The following is a 19,129-nucleotide window of genomic DNA, read 5'->3' as shown; positions in this document are numbered from 1 at the left end:
ATACATTGAAACGACTGTAAAAACATTTGAAAATTTTTTTCGTGGCTGAATCCACCACAGGTTTGAAGATTGGAGCCACCCCTTTCTAACGATCTGTTAAAAACTGTTGTACGATTTTTTCTTCGCTATTTAATAGAACAAAAGTGAGGAATAAATTCAGTCGTGTAAACCTCTCTTTCATTCAAAGCTTAATAAAATGGCTTCCAGAAAATGTACACGAAGTTTTTTTATGTCGTTGCAAAGGAGAGGCTCAAATCTTCAAATCTATTGTTGATTCATTCACTAAAAAAATTTTGTTCAATCTTTTAAAGACGCTTCAATTGGTAGCATTTTCGAGGAAAAACATCTTTTCAGTTTTCGGCTGTCCTAGGAAAAAGTGAATAATAGTCTGTGAAAGTAAAAGTCTCAAGCTTTGAAACGAGACCAATTTCATTGTTGTACTATTTTTTCAAATATCGAAGATTTTTCACAAACCGGAAATTTAGTGTTCAAATACTTTTTGGCTCCACTGTAGGTTTCTGGGTTCTTTAAAGATAAATATTTTGGTTAGAAAATGGAATACCCGTACTTGTTAAAACATATTTATTTAAAATTATGCATTAGAAAGGTTAATATTTTCTTTAATGTACTTTGTACTGTTGAAGGTTACAGTGCATCTTTTATAACAAATAATTTCCCTTGCACCGACTCTTTTGTTATTTCTTCGGTGCGTAGAATATGTAAGAGTTTTATTGAAATTATTGTAAAGTGAAATGCAGGATTTACTTTTTCAAACCAGACTCGGCAGGCGACAACAATAAATAATATCCGTGAACCAGAGCAACTTGTCTCTTGGCTGTTCACTTTCGCTTCCATGGCAATGATCTTGGAAGATAGAATAAGGATAAAATGAAAACGCACGCACGTAAGGAGCACATGCAGAAGTAAGAGGGATATTGCGAGTGTTTCTTACATGCTATCGATTAATGTGAAGAGATCAATCACGGATCTTTCCTCTATTATTATACATGGTTATAATTAGACTGTGGATTTTTATGCAAAATTAAAGTCGTCTGCGTTAATTGGAAGATGCAATCGCCGACACAGACATTTACTTAAGTCCATAAAATCTACAGTCTATTTATAATATATCTATAACATAGCTGTATTTACAAACGAAGAAATTCTTTGTATAATTTCGTATGTTTCTACAATTTGTAATCATTTTCCTTTATAAATTTCGTATGCAACAATATTCTGCTACAATATCCTACTAAAAACTTGTACTTTCTTTTAAAAACAAATACCTTGTTTAAAATTCGTCTTTCTCGTCTTTATTAAAGCTCTGGCAAATCTAGAGTAGTGCATTGCATTCTCAAAAAAAAAAAAAAAGGTTAATGATGATCTACTTAACGATGATGATCTACTTAAAAAATTATGAAATTTTTAAAACATCAACCGACTTTCGAACTATTCATTGCCCGAATGGCTGAGATTGTTTTACCTTTCACGTACGACACTTAATGAATAATATTTCATAGTATGCCACAACCAAGATGTGCATAAAATATTTAATGAATCGTGACCTTAAAAAGACCGAAATGCTTAAAAAGATGCAGCTGTCTTTTCATAGCTCTGATATTTTCACGATTTCCTGCAAATGACGAGATTTTATGATGCATAATAAAGAACATTATGTTATTTTCTCCATTCACGTGATCGATCTTTTACATAAGTATCTTCATCGATATCAAATAAGTTTACTTTTCTTGTTAGAGTAAAATTTTATTTCACTGTTAGGTCAAAATTTCGTTACCTAAACACAGTAATCGGAAATTACTGTTACAATTATTTCTTTGTAATGCAAATGTAGAAAACTCGCACGTTATGCATAATCAAACCTTTATTCTATTTGTACTTGTAATTACAAATTAGTAAGTTTTTATTTAATCATTAGACTCCGGATCGTTATGCAAAATAAAAAGTTTGTGCATGAATTGCGAGACACAGGAGCTAAAAATAAATTTAGATTTTTCTCTAATAATTTTAATGTAGTGGAAGTAATATATTAATACTCTTAAAGTCTTTTCGCTGGTTTAAATTACACCTACTCATTTTTATCATAAATGAAAACCTAAATACACTATGTCCACTTTTCCATTGTATTAGTTATCACAACCAATAAAGAACAAAATGTTCACCTGGCACCGATCTTCAAAACGGCATACTTGTGCATCGTAATCGCAGTGTGTTAAAAATACGTATTTTATTCTCTATTCGTATAGAGGGCAAAGTCGTAAAGACAGTCATACGTTTGAGTGTTTTTATGGCAAAACAGATTGATTGAAAAGAAAATCTTGACGAAATCCGTGTCATGCAAACTTCGTCTTTTCTTCGGAGAAAGCTACGTAATTTACGGGGAAACATGGCTTTAGTAAAACTTAAAAAACAGTATCGTCAAGAATGAAAATCAGAATCAGAAAAGAAAATGAAAATATCTGATAGAGATCGTGTTGCCCTTGAAGAATGCAATTTGTCATACACCTTTCTCCTTTATCGCTTCATCTAAACATGTTCTACTCTTAATGTTAGATAAACCGAAATAGTCGAGCATCGTTGCTACATTTACTTTTTATGGTTCCTCTTCTTTGCCCTGGAGAATCAAGAAAGTGCAATATGTATCATAAAAGTAAAGCACGTAATGATGAGGACATATGTCAAACATATGTAATCTATTTTTGATAGTATAATTAGAATTTTTTCGATAAAATAAAAATTAACCATAATACGAAACATTACAGAAAATGTTAAGGTAAGCAGCAATGTTCTTTAAACGTCAGTATTTCTTATAAAAGAAATATTTTCTTATTTAATAATACTTCAAAATAACAGGGCGCGCCCTTATTGCTACTTATTTCTACAATTGATAAGAAATATATAAATGTAATTGTAATAGCTAAGGCAGTCATTGTTTACCTTTTTTTATTTTACTATATGTGGGCATACATTGTCTTCTTATCAGGGCCGGGCTTGCCCCAGGCCCCGCAATCTTTAGGTGCGGCTGTGGCTACGATTAACTAACGGCATAGTTATTTCCATACACGGTCTCAACTATCCGAATTTGTAGATCCTACTTAGAATATGTATGTATTGATGTTATCCAAATATGAAAAATTAACTTTTACGCGAAAATATTTAGTTAGGATCTATATACTAATAAATGAAGAAATGTAAAAGAAATAGTTGAATTATTTCGATTTTATGGAATTTTTATAGTTGCTGGAAATCGACGTGTTAAAATCAATTGAATACGGAACAGTGGCAGATTTAGGGGGAGGCTATAGGGGCTATAGTCTAGACTGCCAAATCCAGGGCCGAAAATTTTTGGAAAATAAATAAAAATGTTAACCAATTTAGAAATAAAAATAACGTGTTTGAATGACGTTGTATAAAATTAAAAGAAATCATTTAAAGCCTATGGCAGGGAAATGCAGAATGCACGTACCTAACTCCCTCGATGTGTAAACAATAGGTTGAACAAAAGTAGGGTAGTACTAATGATTTTGTGCTTTGTGCTATTGATAAACTTATGGGGGAAAGCGTAAAAGGGAGCGGACAAGTATTAATCCGCCATTGATAACGGAAAATTCCTGAAAATAAAAACATTTTTCTCCGTGAAGATGCATCAGATTTGCATCCAATTATAAAATAAATAGACAACGAAATAAAATGCGTTTAAAAAGACATTTACGCGCCGGGTACTTTCTCTTTTCAACAAAATGTAGCGTGTTGACGTCAACTTATTTTATAGATAATGACTTTAAACGAAAGTGCTCCGGTGAAAACATCTTTAAAGTTTATTTCGCATTGAACAAAAGGACATGTTGCGATACTTGAAACCAGTCATCAGCAATGTATGAATGTGATGATAAATACTTTCCCCTGTTACTATTGTATAATATACAGTACACGTGTACGTATAACACATACATATAAAATATACATATACATATCCAAATTATGTCGTAAAAACAAATGCATATTATGTGCAAAAAGTCATTTAAAGTCTTGATTTATCTAGCTTCCAATTAGACATTTATTTATACGTTTACGAATATAATTTATAATACGAATTTGAACATAAACTATTCCTGCGTGAAACTTGAAAAATTGATAAGTCACAATACTTTAACAATTTAATGTACAAACATATGGATATGAAGATGATTTTGAACACCTTTTTCATTTATTTTCTCTTCCTTATATTTTAACGCTCCCTCTTCAGAAAAAATTATAAAACATATTATTTATTGATTTTTAATGAACAAAAAAAAAATTCTTCAAACTTAATATATTGCACTTCAATAGTGGTTTGTCTAATTTTCAATTTAAATTTGTGTTATTATTAAATTACTCATCTTATTCATATAGTTCATATCGTGCATGCACTTATTGTAATGGAAATAGGTATGTTGTAAAATCTAACAATAAGTAAGATTGAATTAAAATATATTAGAATAGAAATTATTTAAATGAATAGAATACCAAAGTATTGGTGGAATTTCATTACTAATCATATATATAAAACCACAGAACTAATTAAATAATCTTATGGTGCCCAATTTGAAAAATACTAAAAGAAATATATGGAAATGTATCCTCAACTGTTCCGTCGAACTCAAATTTCTACGTCTATTAATTTTAATTGAAATATCATGCATCCAAATCACTTGTATTCGTATGAAAAATAAATAAACGAAAATATAATAAAAGAAGAAAAGAAGGTAGAATAAAGTTGCATTTAAATTTCTTCACTTCTAAATTATTGAAGCAGATGGCGCGTCTGATCAGTAGATCCATTGTCAAGTAGTGAAAATCTTACATGTAGTCATAATATTTTTCAGTAAGTAGAACCCAGTAAATGGGAGGACGTCGTGACGATATTTTTCATGAAATACGTATATATTGACGAGTCGCCTCGTGACACGCAATATTAATTAATGTTAACAAGCTAGTGAACCTTTTCTCTATATGACACTTAAAGTGCGTAATTCGTTGTGTGCTTTCAAACTTCCTCTCTCACTTCAGAATATTTCGTTTCTTTATACAATTTTAACACTCGATTGCCGTATAAACATTGGGTCCTAATAGTTAATAATATTTCTCATGAATAACGACAGACATTAATTGTGATTTAGCGTTTAAATATTATTTTTTAATTGGCTAAATAACTGACACAGCACGAGTCGATATGTCGATTAATATACAACGCACCTAATGCACCTCGTTTCTTTCGGTAAGTATTAAAGTAGTGCATGTGCATATGCATATCGAATACATACAACGCAATGCTCAGCTCTATGGACATTGTGGTTTGTTGTGACAAGTGCCAGTGTTCCGTTAGAAAATACACAGAGCATCGTGTCATTGCCTAAATTCATGTAAATAATCGTTTATTTCATAATTCATAGGCACGCGAATTACATATCGACGTATAAAACTTGCATGTCTTTATGGGCGTATACATTACGTCTATACATTTACATTACGTTCATAAGCATTTCTTTTTTCGTAACATAAATTTATTTACACAGTCATATGCGCAGTTTTACAAATCCGAGAATTGCTTATACGTTTTAACCTTCCGTCTTTGTATTTCGTTTCCTGGCATTACAATTTCCAATGTTGTATTAACTTGTGTGAGACGCACATTTGCAAATATGCAAATGATAACCTAATATGTTTAAAAATATCAGTTATTCATTTGCGCAAAACAGTTATGATGTAATTGCACTTCTACATGATTAAGAAAATAAAGAAACCGAATGCTCGTGCATTTTTTATTTAGTTTATCTCAGATATTAACGATATTGAAATTAACATAAATACTCTTTTTATTTATCACAATTTGTAAATTTTTTTTATAAATGCCTTGATATACTTTAATATATACAACAACGAGCGATAGTTGTAAATACCCAAGACTTATCTTACAAGAAATATGAAAATATTAATAATATTACAGTTATTTTGTAATGTTTGGGAAACAATAATTATAAGCTGAATCTTGTCGGTAAAATGTGATATCTGCTTTATTTTCATGTATACTAACAGCATATAAAGTGTTAAAAAGCAATAAGAATTTGAAGTAATGTTTGTAAATAGATAATATTAGAATGACAGAGCAATCGTTATCACTAGACTACGGATCTTTTTGCAAAATAAATATTGTCTACGTCAATTACAAGAAATTAGAACCAAATAGAAGTTTCTTTTCTTTAATAACTTCAAAAAGCTAAACATAATACATCGGTACTATTTAATTCTCTTAATCATTGTACTATTTCAAATTGCATCTATCCACTTTTGCAATAAATGCATAAAATCCGTAGTCTAGTCATCAGTTAACGATCATAAACCATTATACTCTTCTGCAACACATAATTTTGTATTGTATAAATTGATCAAGAATGGAAATGTAACATAAATAAGTGAATAAGGCTATCGTTTCTTCGTGTGAGAACAGTAAATGTGACATAAGTCATGAGATAGTTACAAAAATAAAGAAAATGTTTGATTGTATGTCAATCAGTTTTATTTATTATTGTTAATGGACTTCATCAGAAGAAATAAGTGAAACAATTGAAATAAAATGAACTTTAAAATTTGAGGAACGGTTTATTATATTTTAGGACTGTTTTAACTATACCATTAGTGATCCTTTCATATCGATTAAACAGTTATGGTCAGTTATTACAAGAAGGATCAAAAATATAAAAATATGTTATTGTACAATGTAACATAATATTGTATCAGAAATTGTTCATTATTTAATAGCATGTATGCCATGCAAACTAAAAGCATTAAAAAGGATCACGAAAACATAGATGATATGAAATATTAATTTAAAACCTTTGTTTTTTAATAATCTATATATTGGTAGTATTTATTTATAAGATTCAGCTTGTAATTATAAACTACCTAAGCGTTATAAAATAATTATAAAATTACACATTTTCTTTTAATGTACACAATATTTCCTTTATCTCGCAATGTGGGAACATCTTATGAGAAACTGAACCTATAAAAAAAACTGTTTTTATAAATGTTACTTAGTATGAAGGGGACATCATATGAAACAAATTATTTTTCTGCCTAACAGCTGCGAATCAGTGATTCAACATTAATTGACTCCTTAGGCTGCGTACAAAGGGCTGTTCACAAACAGTTTGCCAAATATGTTTGCCAGCAGTATAGACAGTTTTGCAAACAGCGAACAGCGAGCAGAGAACACATCAGCAAACAATGAACAGAATTCGCTTGGGAGGCGGTACTTTGAAGGTCTTATTAAAATTCACTGAACTTCATTGTGGATGCACTCCTGTTTTTCGTAGTGAACAGTTCTGGCTAGTCTGGACAAGGTCTTAGGAGTTTGAATGTATAACATTTTATAATAACAAATGACCTTATGTAGTACCCTATTAAATTCGTCTGAGGAAATACATATTTCATATTTTGAAAGAAAATATGATTTCATTTTAAAAAATGAATTTGACTTTGAAATTTCTTTTACCGATTAACCTGGAAAATAATAATTTGCACCACATCTTCTTTTATACCAAACAATATTTGTAAAAACATTTTCTCAATAGGTTCAGCCTAAACATTGCATGAGATATTTCAACATTGGAAGATGAAGGAAATACCTTGTCTATCTATTACAAATTTACAGATACAGATAGTCAGACTATCAAAACAGAATGTTATTAAGCATAATTACCAATTCATAAAATTTTACTTAATTTCATTTCAGATTTTAACTGGAGTATGCCCCAGCGTTTGTGGAATTCTGTTGCAGTCTCCTCAATCATAAATGCTAAAAAATGCCGCCAAAACAAAGGAAAATAGCTATAATGGGTTATCGATCCGTAGGTAATGAAGCACATTATGATTGAGATTTTCAATTTCTTTTAATATTAAGATTAATAAAGAATTTTTTATAGCCCTATTATCTTAATAGTGTTTAATCTGTAATTTATCTTTCAAAATATTATTATTTAATGTAGTATTATTTAATGTAAGTATTATTTAACGTAGAAAGTGCTATCTAAATGTTTGATGACCCCAAATCTTGTAAAAATATCGATATTGTGGAATATGTTAAATATTCTAAGTTAAATTTTTACTAATTTTACTAATACAAATACAATTTTACATCTAATTATAATTTTTCATATTTATTAATGTGTTCTTTAATCTATTTTAATAGGCAAGTCGTCACTGAGCATACAGTTCGTCGAGGGACAGTTTGTGGATTCATATGACCCTACTATAGAAAATAGTAAGAAGTACATGTATCATCTTACTCGCTACTTCAAAGATTTTTAATAACACTGTTAGTAGTATTTTCTGCACATTCTGTTCATAATTTATGCTGTAAACACGCAATAGATTTATAACGATTTATTACATAATGGGCAGGTCTTTTATAAGATGCAGTGTAACATGATAAGAATTAAAACAAAAGTACAAGTTCCTAATACTCTTATAACACTACTGGTTATCAACATTTTCAAGTAAAATGAATACATGTACACTTGATGCATCTAGATATCTTGAACATACACAAATTTCTATTTACACCATGCTCATTCTATTCTGATAATTAATAATTTAATATTCAATAAACTAAAAGATTTATCATTATCTCAAAATATTGAAATTGTTTTTAATTCAACAGAAATATTATTTAAAATGAATATAATGTGTCGTATTTTATTAATAAAAACCAATTGTTAAAATGCAGAAAGTAAGTAAAAAAGAAAACATTTAATTGAATGTATATGTTAATTTTATTATTTATAGCAAAATGCATTTGAACATTTTGATCTTTATAAATTAATTTTATACATTTGGTTTACAGTGTATTTTCTTATTCAATAATTTTAATGCATATAGCTATAGATGTTGTTCATCATACAATTTTATGATTCTTTTTGTAATGTTATTGTATTAATGGAGAAATTTCTCAAGTTCTAGTATTCTTAAAATAATATTTAGAACATAATATTTTTATATTTAATAACTGTTACTGTAAGTAATGTCTTCTATTAGTAGAAATTGAGACATTGTTTCAAAACTTTTTATGTTGTCTGACTTAAATAATTCAAATTATTTAGAGCATGTGGATACAAGAGTACTATTCACAAATTACATGAACTTTTATTACGGCATGTATGCATTATTAATGATTTACATTATTAATGATTTACATTATTAATTATTAAATGTGATACAAAACTCTAATACCCTTTTTATGATATTTATTTGATGTAACTGAATATATTTAATGTAGTGGTACTTTACATTTTATTGTTAAATTTACTTATAAGTATACCTTTCCTTTCTTTAATTAAGATTGTAAATGGAAAGAGATACTAAGAGATAATATTCTTTTGTAAAAGAATAATTATCAAATTAAAAATTTTATACTACAATGAAGGATGTAGGTGTTAGTGACTTCAATATTATTACATGTTCTGATTGAATTGATGTTTATGTTTTAGCATTTACTAAAAGCACCCGAGTAAATAGTCAAGATTATGAAGTTAAACTGGTAGACACAGCAGGTCAAGATGAATATAGTATATTTCCAACTCAGTATTCGATGGACATTCATGGATATGTTCTCGTATATAGTATAACCAGTGCAAAAAGTTTTGAAGTTGTACAAATAATTTATGACAAATTATTGGATATATCAGGGAAAGTCCAGTACGACATCTTATATAATATTTATTTAGGTTGTATGATTTTTTTTCAAATGACACATCTAATACACTTTTGTTTTGCACATTTCAGTGTTCCAATCGTATTAGTAGGAAATAAAACGGATTTATACGTAGATCGAATGATAACGACAGAACAAGGTAAGCGATTGGCAGACTCTTGGCGTGCAGCTTTCCTAGAAACCAGTGCAAAACAAAATGAGGTAAGTTTACTTAATTACTTAGATACTCTGTTCTCTAAATTTAACTTTGTCTATCCTTTTTTTAGTCTGTCGCTGATATTTTTCATACGTTATTGATCGAAATTGAAAAAGCAGATGGAAATGTACAAGAAAAATCTAATTGCACTATTTCCTAAATTATATTAGCTGAAAATATAATTATAATGCGATGGAAATGTATAAAAAACAAGTGGAAAAATTGGCATTATAATAATACTCGTCCAAAAACAAATTAAGTGTAATAAGATAAAAAAATATAAACTGGCAGATTTGAAACAATATCTTTCCTTGCTGTATAAGTTATGAATAAGTTAAAAATATTATAAATATTATCTCCGAATATACATTGTAGACCGTATTTTAAAAATTTTAACATTTTTGGTTTTGTAACCATTATCTTACAAGAAAGGATATCATTGATCTTGATTACAATTATTAATATGAATTAGTTTAGCCATGTTTTAGAAAATATTTTTCAGCAAAAATAGGCAGTTAATTTCAATTTATTTTGTGTAGCCTCTATTCAAGATGTTCATATTTTTTCCATTAATGATACAATAAACTATAATTATGAAATTCGTAGTAAAGCAAATATTTTACTCTTTATATTGCACTATCCAATGTACATTTTTTTTTAAAGATAAATTAAAAAATTAAATTAATATTTTTCAAAAAACTTTAGTAATGGGATAATCAAATTTGTCAAATAATTATTTAAATAACCACCGTCATGTTTCTATTATCTTTTTATATATGTATAATTTCTATTTGTTATAGTTTTGTTTCGTGGTATTATCAAAATGATATGCACAGTTTTAAGAAATCTAATGAATAATAAGTTAGATAAGTTTTGTGCTATTTATGTATTTTGAATTGTTTATCTTGTGTAAATAAAGAATTTATGGAAATATAATCGTTATATCATAATTATAAATTATACGAATAAATATGTCCATTCTTATTAAAAAAGCAATAATTGTATAAGACGACTGTGAAATAGGTAGATACTTATGTATATTTTACTACTTCTACGAATGAAAACATATGAAATATGACTATGAAACATTTTTTCATTGTTATGAAAAGTAAAATATCCCAGGAATTCGACTCTGAACCCAATACACGAGTACGGCCTACCGTTCTCGCACACTACCGTCCTCGCTACAGAACGTATATGGAAGCACCTGCGATTAGAGAAAATGAAGAAGAAATTAGAAAGAAATGAAGAAGTAACAACAATGAAAAAATAAAAGCAGAAGGCTGAGATTTATGAAAAAGAAAAATGAAAGAAGCGGACCAGAGCAGAAGACTCTGGTGAATGATGTCGACAAGCACTCCCTTGACCATCTTGTCATCTAATTATTTAGTAAAAATAAATTATAGAACCCGAGATACAGAATAACTGTTAATTCATGAATATTTGCACGCAGTAATTTATCGTATACAATTCACTGTAAAATTTATTATTTCTGGCTGTTTAATGTTTATAACAATTCCTTTCGCCAATGTTGTCGACAAGCACTCCCTTGACCATCTTGCTATCTAATTAACGCAAAAACCATTTCGGCCACCACAGTTCTTATATGGATTACCAGACAAAAAATTTATGGAATCGATATAAGAACTGCCTCGGTGCGACCGTGTACCGGCGTTTACAATAGCTCAGCCGGTCGAGCTCGAGGTCGGCTCCGGATGAACGAACACCATGTGGACCATCGTTTCCCATATTCCAAAATATCAAATCCGCTACTTTCAAAATATCAAATATTGTGAATTGAAATACAAAGTAGTGTAGATTTTTAGTAAAGAAATACGACAAAAATGAATCAGAATTGAAAAAAAATTATTGGTTCCCAGTAAACAAGTTGCTCTTGATTTGCTTTAAATGTGCCACCAAAATTGTCTACAAATTCCGACTCATCTATTTCTGCATTAGGCGCGTTATTTGAGTGCAAAGTTTGCAGCCAAAATTCCATGCCAAATGGAAAGGAAATTGAGACTAAACCTTGGCTTCCTTATAGAGGGTAGGTCGGTCGCACTAAGAGTAAATATCAATAAATATAAATAATACGGTTACATTGAACGATAATTTTAAATAAAATCACGTTCAACGCACTTTTTAAATAACGTCATGTTGCAAGAAATGTTCATATAGAGTCATATAGAATTATTTTTTTAGATATATTTGTATGCACTACTGCCTCCAAATAGCATTATACGGATAGGAGCCGTGGAAAGTTAACTTAATTAGTTAATACTTTTATTTCGTTCCTACTTCTACTTTAATAATTGCAATCAATGCTGTCGAGCATTGGAAGTGGTATTATCGGATAAATAAGTAAAAAAATTAATTTTTTGTTTCCTACTAAGAATGATTGAATTTTGTCATTACTTGTAGATTGTATTTATTCTTTTTTTTTATTCTATAATGAATGCAGAATATATTTTGATTAAGAATCATTATTTTATAAATATCGCAATAATTTTGAAATTAATTTTAAATTCCAATACTTTTTTTATTGTGTCGCGTGTGCCTGATTGTAGTGCCTGACAGTGACAGTGACATTGATAAAATAGAAATTTACATTACCGATAATTGCTACAGTCCCTGTCGGTAAGCTAATCTTCAAGTATTTTCAAGTATTATAATTAGTCCCAATTAGGGGGATTTTCGGTATAAGTTGGATGCGTTGATTTATTATGAATATTGTAAGCACCAAATCATTCATTTTGAGCTTCTAATTTTCGAGATATTTAATTTTTTCGCAATGTGTACCAATCGTTGGTAAAATTTGGCTAACAGTTTGAGAATTTTGCAATTGCACGAATTAGCGCTATATAAAATCTCACAAATACGTTGGTAGAAGTTTTGTAAAAATGAATAAAAAATAAAAAAGTTTCTTATTCACAGCCCCGAGGTTTGATCATTCTCGGTGGCAAGATCGTATCTCGAAGGATTTTTCAAATCTTTCAAAATATTTAATTTTACAGGTCTGCAAAATAAAGTACCAACCTTTATTCGTTAAATCATAACTATCGAACTACCAAACTCTAATAAAAATGGATAGTGATGAAATATTTATTCTCAACTAAAATTACTTTTATCAGATACTCTCATGTTTCTACTGTAAGAATCTAAAAGCTCATTTTCATCGGCTTGGTAGTTCAATAGAAAAGATTTAATGAAAAAGTTCGACACTTTATTTTGCTGACCTGTATAATTAACAATTTTGAAAATTTTTAAAACTCCTTCGTGTTATGTGACAAAAGCGGGTTATATGGTGCCTAGACCGTTACGTTAGCCGACGTTGAATATCCCTACTACCACGAAAAACTTCTTTATTTTTCATTATTTTTTCATGGGACTTTCACCAACATATTCGAGGCATTTTTCTAATGACAATGATACCAAATATGATACGATTCCGATGATAATTGCTTGTGTAATGAACGATTACAGTTTCGCGTAGGAAAGAAGAACAGCGTATGGGAAAGGAAGAGATGCGGAGAGTCGTATGTATATGTATTGACAATTACTCACAGAAAATGAAATTTAACAATACAATTAATACATACGATTGTATACGAAGTTCATCGCTTATAAAATATAAAAAATATAAAGAAACAATACTATAAACTATAAAAAATAGCAAACAATGTAATTACAATTGAAATTTAAAATGACTTTCAATTTTTTCAATTGTTTCGTTTTTTCCTGCGTCAACCGATTTCGATGAAATTTTCGGCATGTGTATAACTAACATAGATCTATAAAACATATATTTTAAATTTTCATTACAGGCTCAAATAAAAAAGTTTTGGAAAGTGCCTTTCTCCAAAACTCCAAGCAATAGCAACTTTTTCAAAATCTTTTTTGCAAGTCATTCGGTAAACCAATTACTCTAATTGCTCAAGAAAAGTCTGGTCGTTGGTCCAATTTAAACAAAGTTATACTGTTTCAAAGGCTGTTCAAATATTTTCGTCAGCCTGTGTATATGGGTTTCTTCTATGTTTGTGTGCGTGGTTACACACAGTCATCAAGGAGGCAAGGTACAGGACCGAACCTGCGCGGACGCGGTGACGTAACAATCGTCGAGCCTCCCCTTTGCGCCGTCCCAATTCGGAGGTAATCGCCGATCATCGGGGAGAATCGTCACCCAAAGCTCTATGTATAAGCGTTCACTCTTCGGGCCTCCTGCCCTCCCCCACCCCCACTCCCACTCCCGCGGCCCCAATGATCGGACCGCGACTTCATTACAATCTCGAAAGTCAAAGTGATAGGACGTACGTTTCGTTGTCTCAGAGCCACCCTCTGACCTTGTCAACCGCGTCGCTCCACCGAGACGCAGAAAATACTTTCTATAATAATATACGACGCAATACAAGGACCTTTACACGGTGCGTACCGTCTCTGTGTTTTACCATTCGATAGAAGTCAAGATAGTTTATCTTAATTTTTATTAAAATTAATACTGTGCCCAAGCGAATTATTTATTTTTCATTGATTTCAATTTATTCTCGAATCTCTTTTTCTCGCGATAATTTACTGTTGCGTCGTGACGATTAGTCGTATCTAAAATCGCGTCGTGCGATGGAAATCAAGTTTATTTCATTTTGGTTCAAATTAATTTTGATTTTATACTCATTTTGAATTATTTGTTTTCAATTAATTCGGATTTATTCTTTGACGGCTGGTCGATTGAAATTAAATGAATTTGTTGTTTCTGTTACAGAGCCTGAGGGAAAAGAAGTAATCGATCGAGAGGCGATATATCGATAGCCGAGATCGAGTCGAGATCGTGAAGGAGAACCTTCCTGCAGGCGTTAGCCACATAATCTGAGTAAGCGTATATTTTATTTCGCCAATAATAAATTATTTGTGTTTATTTTATTTATTATTTTGAAAAATGTATTCAGTATTCTAATTATGTGTTTTATCAGTTATTCAGGTATATTGAGCACCGTTTCAAAATGCAAAATGATGGAATACGATCGCATTGAATGCATCGTGGGACAAGTTCGAACGCTGAATATAATTTTCGTAAGTATCCACTTTATTGTATCATGTATTGATTGAATTCATTATTCTAGTTTCTGGTTCGTTTTAATGGACATTTTGATTTCGGTTCAAATTAATTTTGATTTTATATTCAATTTGAATTATTTGTTTTCAATTAATTCGGATTTATTCTTTGACGGTTGGTCGATTGAAATGAAATGAATTTGTTCTTTCTGTTACAGAGCCTGAGGGAAAAGAAGTAATCGATCGAGAGGCGATATATCGATAGCCGAGATCGAGTCAAGATCGTGAAGGAGAACCTTCCTGCAGGAGTTAGCCACATAATCTGAGTAAGCGTATATTTTATTTCGCCAATAATAAATTATTTGTGTTTATTTTATTTATTATTTTGAAAAATGAATTCAGTATTCTAATTATGTGTTTTACCAGTTATTCAGGTATATTGAGCACCGTTTCAAAATGCAAAATGATGGAATACGATCGCATTGAATGCATCGTGGGACAAGTTCGAACGCTGAATATAATTTTCGTAAGTATCCACTTTATTGTATCATGTATTGATTGAATATTCAATCTATTATTTCAATCTATCATTATAACAATCTATTATTATATTCAACGTGAATGGTTTATTTTCTATGAATTTAGTTTTATTCTTCGACTATCAATCGATTCAAATTAAATGAATTTGTTCTTTGTGTTATAGAATTTTTCGGGGATGTCTACCTGAATGCTTGAGGATTCCTACCTCAATGACCAATGATGATATCGATAGCTAAGATCGAGAGCCATCGTGTAGTGCTTTCTTCAAGGGGGAGAGAATGTAAGTAACAAAACATAGCTTTCCAATTAACTATTTTATTGAATATTTTCTTTTCAAATTAGTAATGAAAAATTGTAAAGCCTAAACAAATTGAATAAATTTTTCATATGATAAAGATACAAGTTAACAATTCGAAGCAAGGATTCGTTTCTACCCTTTGCAAATTTTATGTCGAAAATAATTTGAATTGACTCTTTTTATATCCCGATGGAATTATACGAATTGATTTTAATATCTTTTTGTTTTTTCTTTTGATTTCAGGACTCTAACGCAGCTTCTCGTCCCCTCAACAAGTAGTAAGTGAACAAACAATTATCTTTCTTCTTGCTATATTTGATTAGTAGTTGATTTTGACGAGTACAGTGACCGTGGAAACGCCAGGCGTTCCCGCGGGTAGTAATATGTTTTTTAGCTAGGTAGGGCCTTTTTGTACGTCGCGTCTTTTTTTTAATGCAACAATTTCGATAATGGTATCACCAATTTTTTAGAAGATAAAAATTTTATAAAAAATTCGAAAAAGAATTCGATTCGATTTTGAAATTTTTTATTTTTTTTATTTTATTTTATTTTTTTTTATTTTTTTATATTTTTTTTCGTTTCTTCCGTAATTTGGTATACGATTACTAGAGTTGGTTTTTATCATCAAGATAATTATTTATTTTTTAAATTTATTTAAAATGATATAAAGTAACTTTTTATCATCAAGATAATTATTTATTTTTTAATTTATTTAAAATGATATAAAGTCACTTTTTATTATCAAGATAATTATTTATTTTTAACATTTATTTAAAATTAAATAAAAAACGTATTTTAAAATTAGTTTGAATTGCTCGGAGGCACTAGATCCCCACGTACAAAAAGACGATTCGCGACGGATAGATCTTTGAGACAAAGCAAATACGCACCTGAATTTAACCTAAATTATTTTCACGCGTACTTTACATTTAGTAGAGTAATCTTTCCATTGTTTTCGAAACTTTGCTTTGTTGAAAGGATCGTTCGAGGGTTTTCTAATATTTCAATAAAGATTGCAAATAAATAAATGAAATAAATAAAAATCTTTCTCAGTCTCTTTGCTTCACAATTAAAATTTTCTATTAGTTCTTTCAATAATTAAATATTTTATTCATAATTTGAGATTATATTTTGAATTTCAAGTAGAGTCTTTTTTTGCAAGAATGCATAAACATTAGCCCGTACACAATCTAACGAATTCTTTTAGTTAGGATTTTCAGGATATTAAGGTTCCCTGTTCGTTGCTCGAATCTTCCCGCGTGCCCAGGCGCTACTCGGGAGGGCGAGAGCAACGGGCACATGGAATATTGTTTTAATAATATACATATGTGTGGCGACTGACAATGGTTAGTGTATCGTGCACGACGTATTTTCCACTTGTGCGTGTGTGTGTGATTAGGCAGTGGAATTGCGTCGGTTCTTTAAACTAGATTCAGTAGCGCAAATATTCCCGTCGATCTGTGACATGCTACATGGATCTTCATGGAATGTATACGCGCCTGGCTTTCTCAATTCACAGAAACAAAATCTGCAATATTCAGAATTACGCGTAGCTTAATTCAATGTCCAAAATGGGTGTTATTTCGATTTTTTGATTTATCTCGCAAAGATCACTATCATTGTCAGTCGATTTCAGGAAAATTGGTACGTACCTTATAGTGTGTTTGTGTGAGATTTCAACGTTAGGGTGTCGGAGGCGTCCCGGGACGACCTCCCTAGGTGTTAGGCTTATTGCACCCTGGCGTCTGTGTGGGAACCGTGTAACGAATGTGTTGGAGAGCCTGTGTCTTTTGCCATTTTTTAAATATAGGGCTAGGCAGGTTAGGTAGTTTACCTTCTTGGTGTGACTGTTAATTTTAAGTAGGTAGGGGCCGGGGCTGGCTACCGCTTTCTCTTTCGGGTAGGCCGCGATTTTCCCGGTAGTCAGTTCCTGGAAGAGCTCGAAGTTTCGTCTCGAATCTAAATCGAACGAGGCATGACGTTTGATGGATGCTTCGAGCCCGATTCTTCTTGCTCGCTTAGTTTTTCGCGGACGCGGACGCGAACGTAAACGCGCGCGGATTAGGGCCTCGAAACGTTGCGCACCTGCTCGATTGCACCAGAGGAACGATCGGCTTCTCTCGAGACTTGTGATTCGTCTCGGAAGTCGTCGATCGTTTTCCCTGCGAGCACGTTTAGGGTTTCAGCTATTTGGCGGACCGCCGAAGAAAAAGAAGAGGCCCGACAAACTGTCACTCAAGAGGGCAACAACTGCATGTCATTATTTCGTTACTACCTTGTCACTGTACTCGTCTGTAGTAATAATAGTTGTAGAAGTAGTTGTACACATGGGCAGGCCTCGCCGCCCCAACGATCAGCCGAGATGGGCACATCCGCGATTTGCAGTAGCGTTGCGTAAAAAAAAACCACGCGTGTTGCATTAGTCTATTTCGAACAGAGATCAAAGTTAGCGTTGCGGAGATACTCGCGATATAGATTGTTTAGAGTGTAGCGTTGCGAATTGAATAGTCGCGATTTCCATTCCATTTCATTTTGATTGCTGCTCGGAGCAATATTTAAGAGATTTTATAAGAATTTAAAGTCCTTTGGATTCTCTGTTCCTTGAATTAGCGTTGCGCAGCAAAAAAGGATCGCGTTTGCGTTCGAGTCTTTTTCGACATTTCAGGCGTCCATGCTCGAGCTGCAACGAACCACTGGAAAGTGGTTCCCGCAGTCGAAACGGCTGCCCGGTGTGGTGCAGGCATTCGCGATTTCGATTAGAGTTGCGAGAGAATCACAACGGGTTGAATTAGCGTAGCGAAAAAACAGAGTTTGTTTAGCTACCGTTTTTGACAATGGCAAAGTGAGATAGTGGTGGAACCGGACCTCTCCACCAGTAGACTTTGTCATTCTTACTGCATGCCGCGAATCAATTAATAGAAACACCATCTCTGTGTGAAAAATTAGCGTTGCGAATATTTGTTGTCGCGATTGTCTTAGCGTTGCGAAAAATACCAACGCGTTGTCTAAAGGTGGGATTAATCGCGTCTATGCGCATATTGGAAAACGCATTTAAAATATGAGATTTAATGATAATAGTCGCGACCGCGTATATAAAAGTAAATGATTAACATTGCAGAATCAGTAGCGCACAAAGTATATGAACATTGAATTCTGGAGATTTTGTTATTTAAATTTTCGAGTTATATTCCTCGAGTTCTATATATCAAGTTTAGAGTTTTTGGTACCGTCAAAATGTGGAGCATGCTTCCACCGGACCACTACGCGTCGAGAAGAAACG

General features: G+C 31.4%; 1 protein-coding gene across 2 annotated transcripts; it reads left to right on the top strand.

Moving 5' to 3' along the window:
* Positions 1 to 4,888: 4,888 nt before the first annotated feature.
* On the top strand, positions 4,889 to 10,901 carry Rheb (Ras homolog enriched in brain). Of its 2 annotated transcripts, none has more exons than XM_076795701.1 (6): positions 4,889 to 5,275; positions 7,793 to 7,911; positions 8,249 to 8,320; positions 9,546 to 9,753; positions 9,841 to 9,970; positions 10,036 to 10,901. In XM_076795701.1, exons 2-6 carry the CDS (start codon positions 7,863 to 7,865, stop codon positions 10,123 to 10,125), a joined length of 549 nt encoding a protein of 182 aa, XP_076651816.1. In that variant the 5' UTR covers positions 4,889 to 5,275; positions 7,793 to 7,862; the 3' UTR covers positions 10,126 to 10,901. The 2 variants fall into 2 exon arrangements, with proteins under 2 accessions (XP_076651816.1, XP_076651817.1); XM_076795702.1 differs by lacking the exon at positions 4,889 to 5,275 and adding an exon at positions 5,283 to 5,420.
* The last annotated feature ends 8,228 nt before the right edge of the window (positions 10,902 to 19,129 follow it).

Source organism: Halictus rubicundus, chromosome 11, assembly GCF_050948215.1.
Source record: "Halictus rubicundus isolate RS-2024b chromosome 11, iyHalRubi1_principal, whole genome shotgun sequence".
NCBI lineage: Eukaryota > Metazoa > Arthropoda > Insecta > Hymenoptera > Halictidae > Halictus > Halictus rubicundus.
Note: the sequence above shows the minus strand (reverse complement) of the source record. Positions and strands in the feature narration are given on the sequence as shown.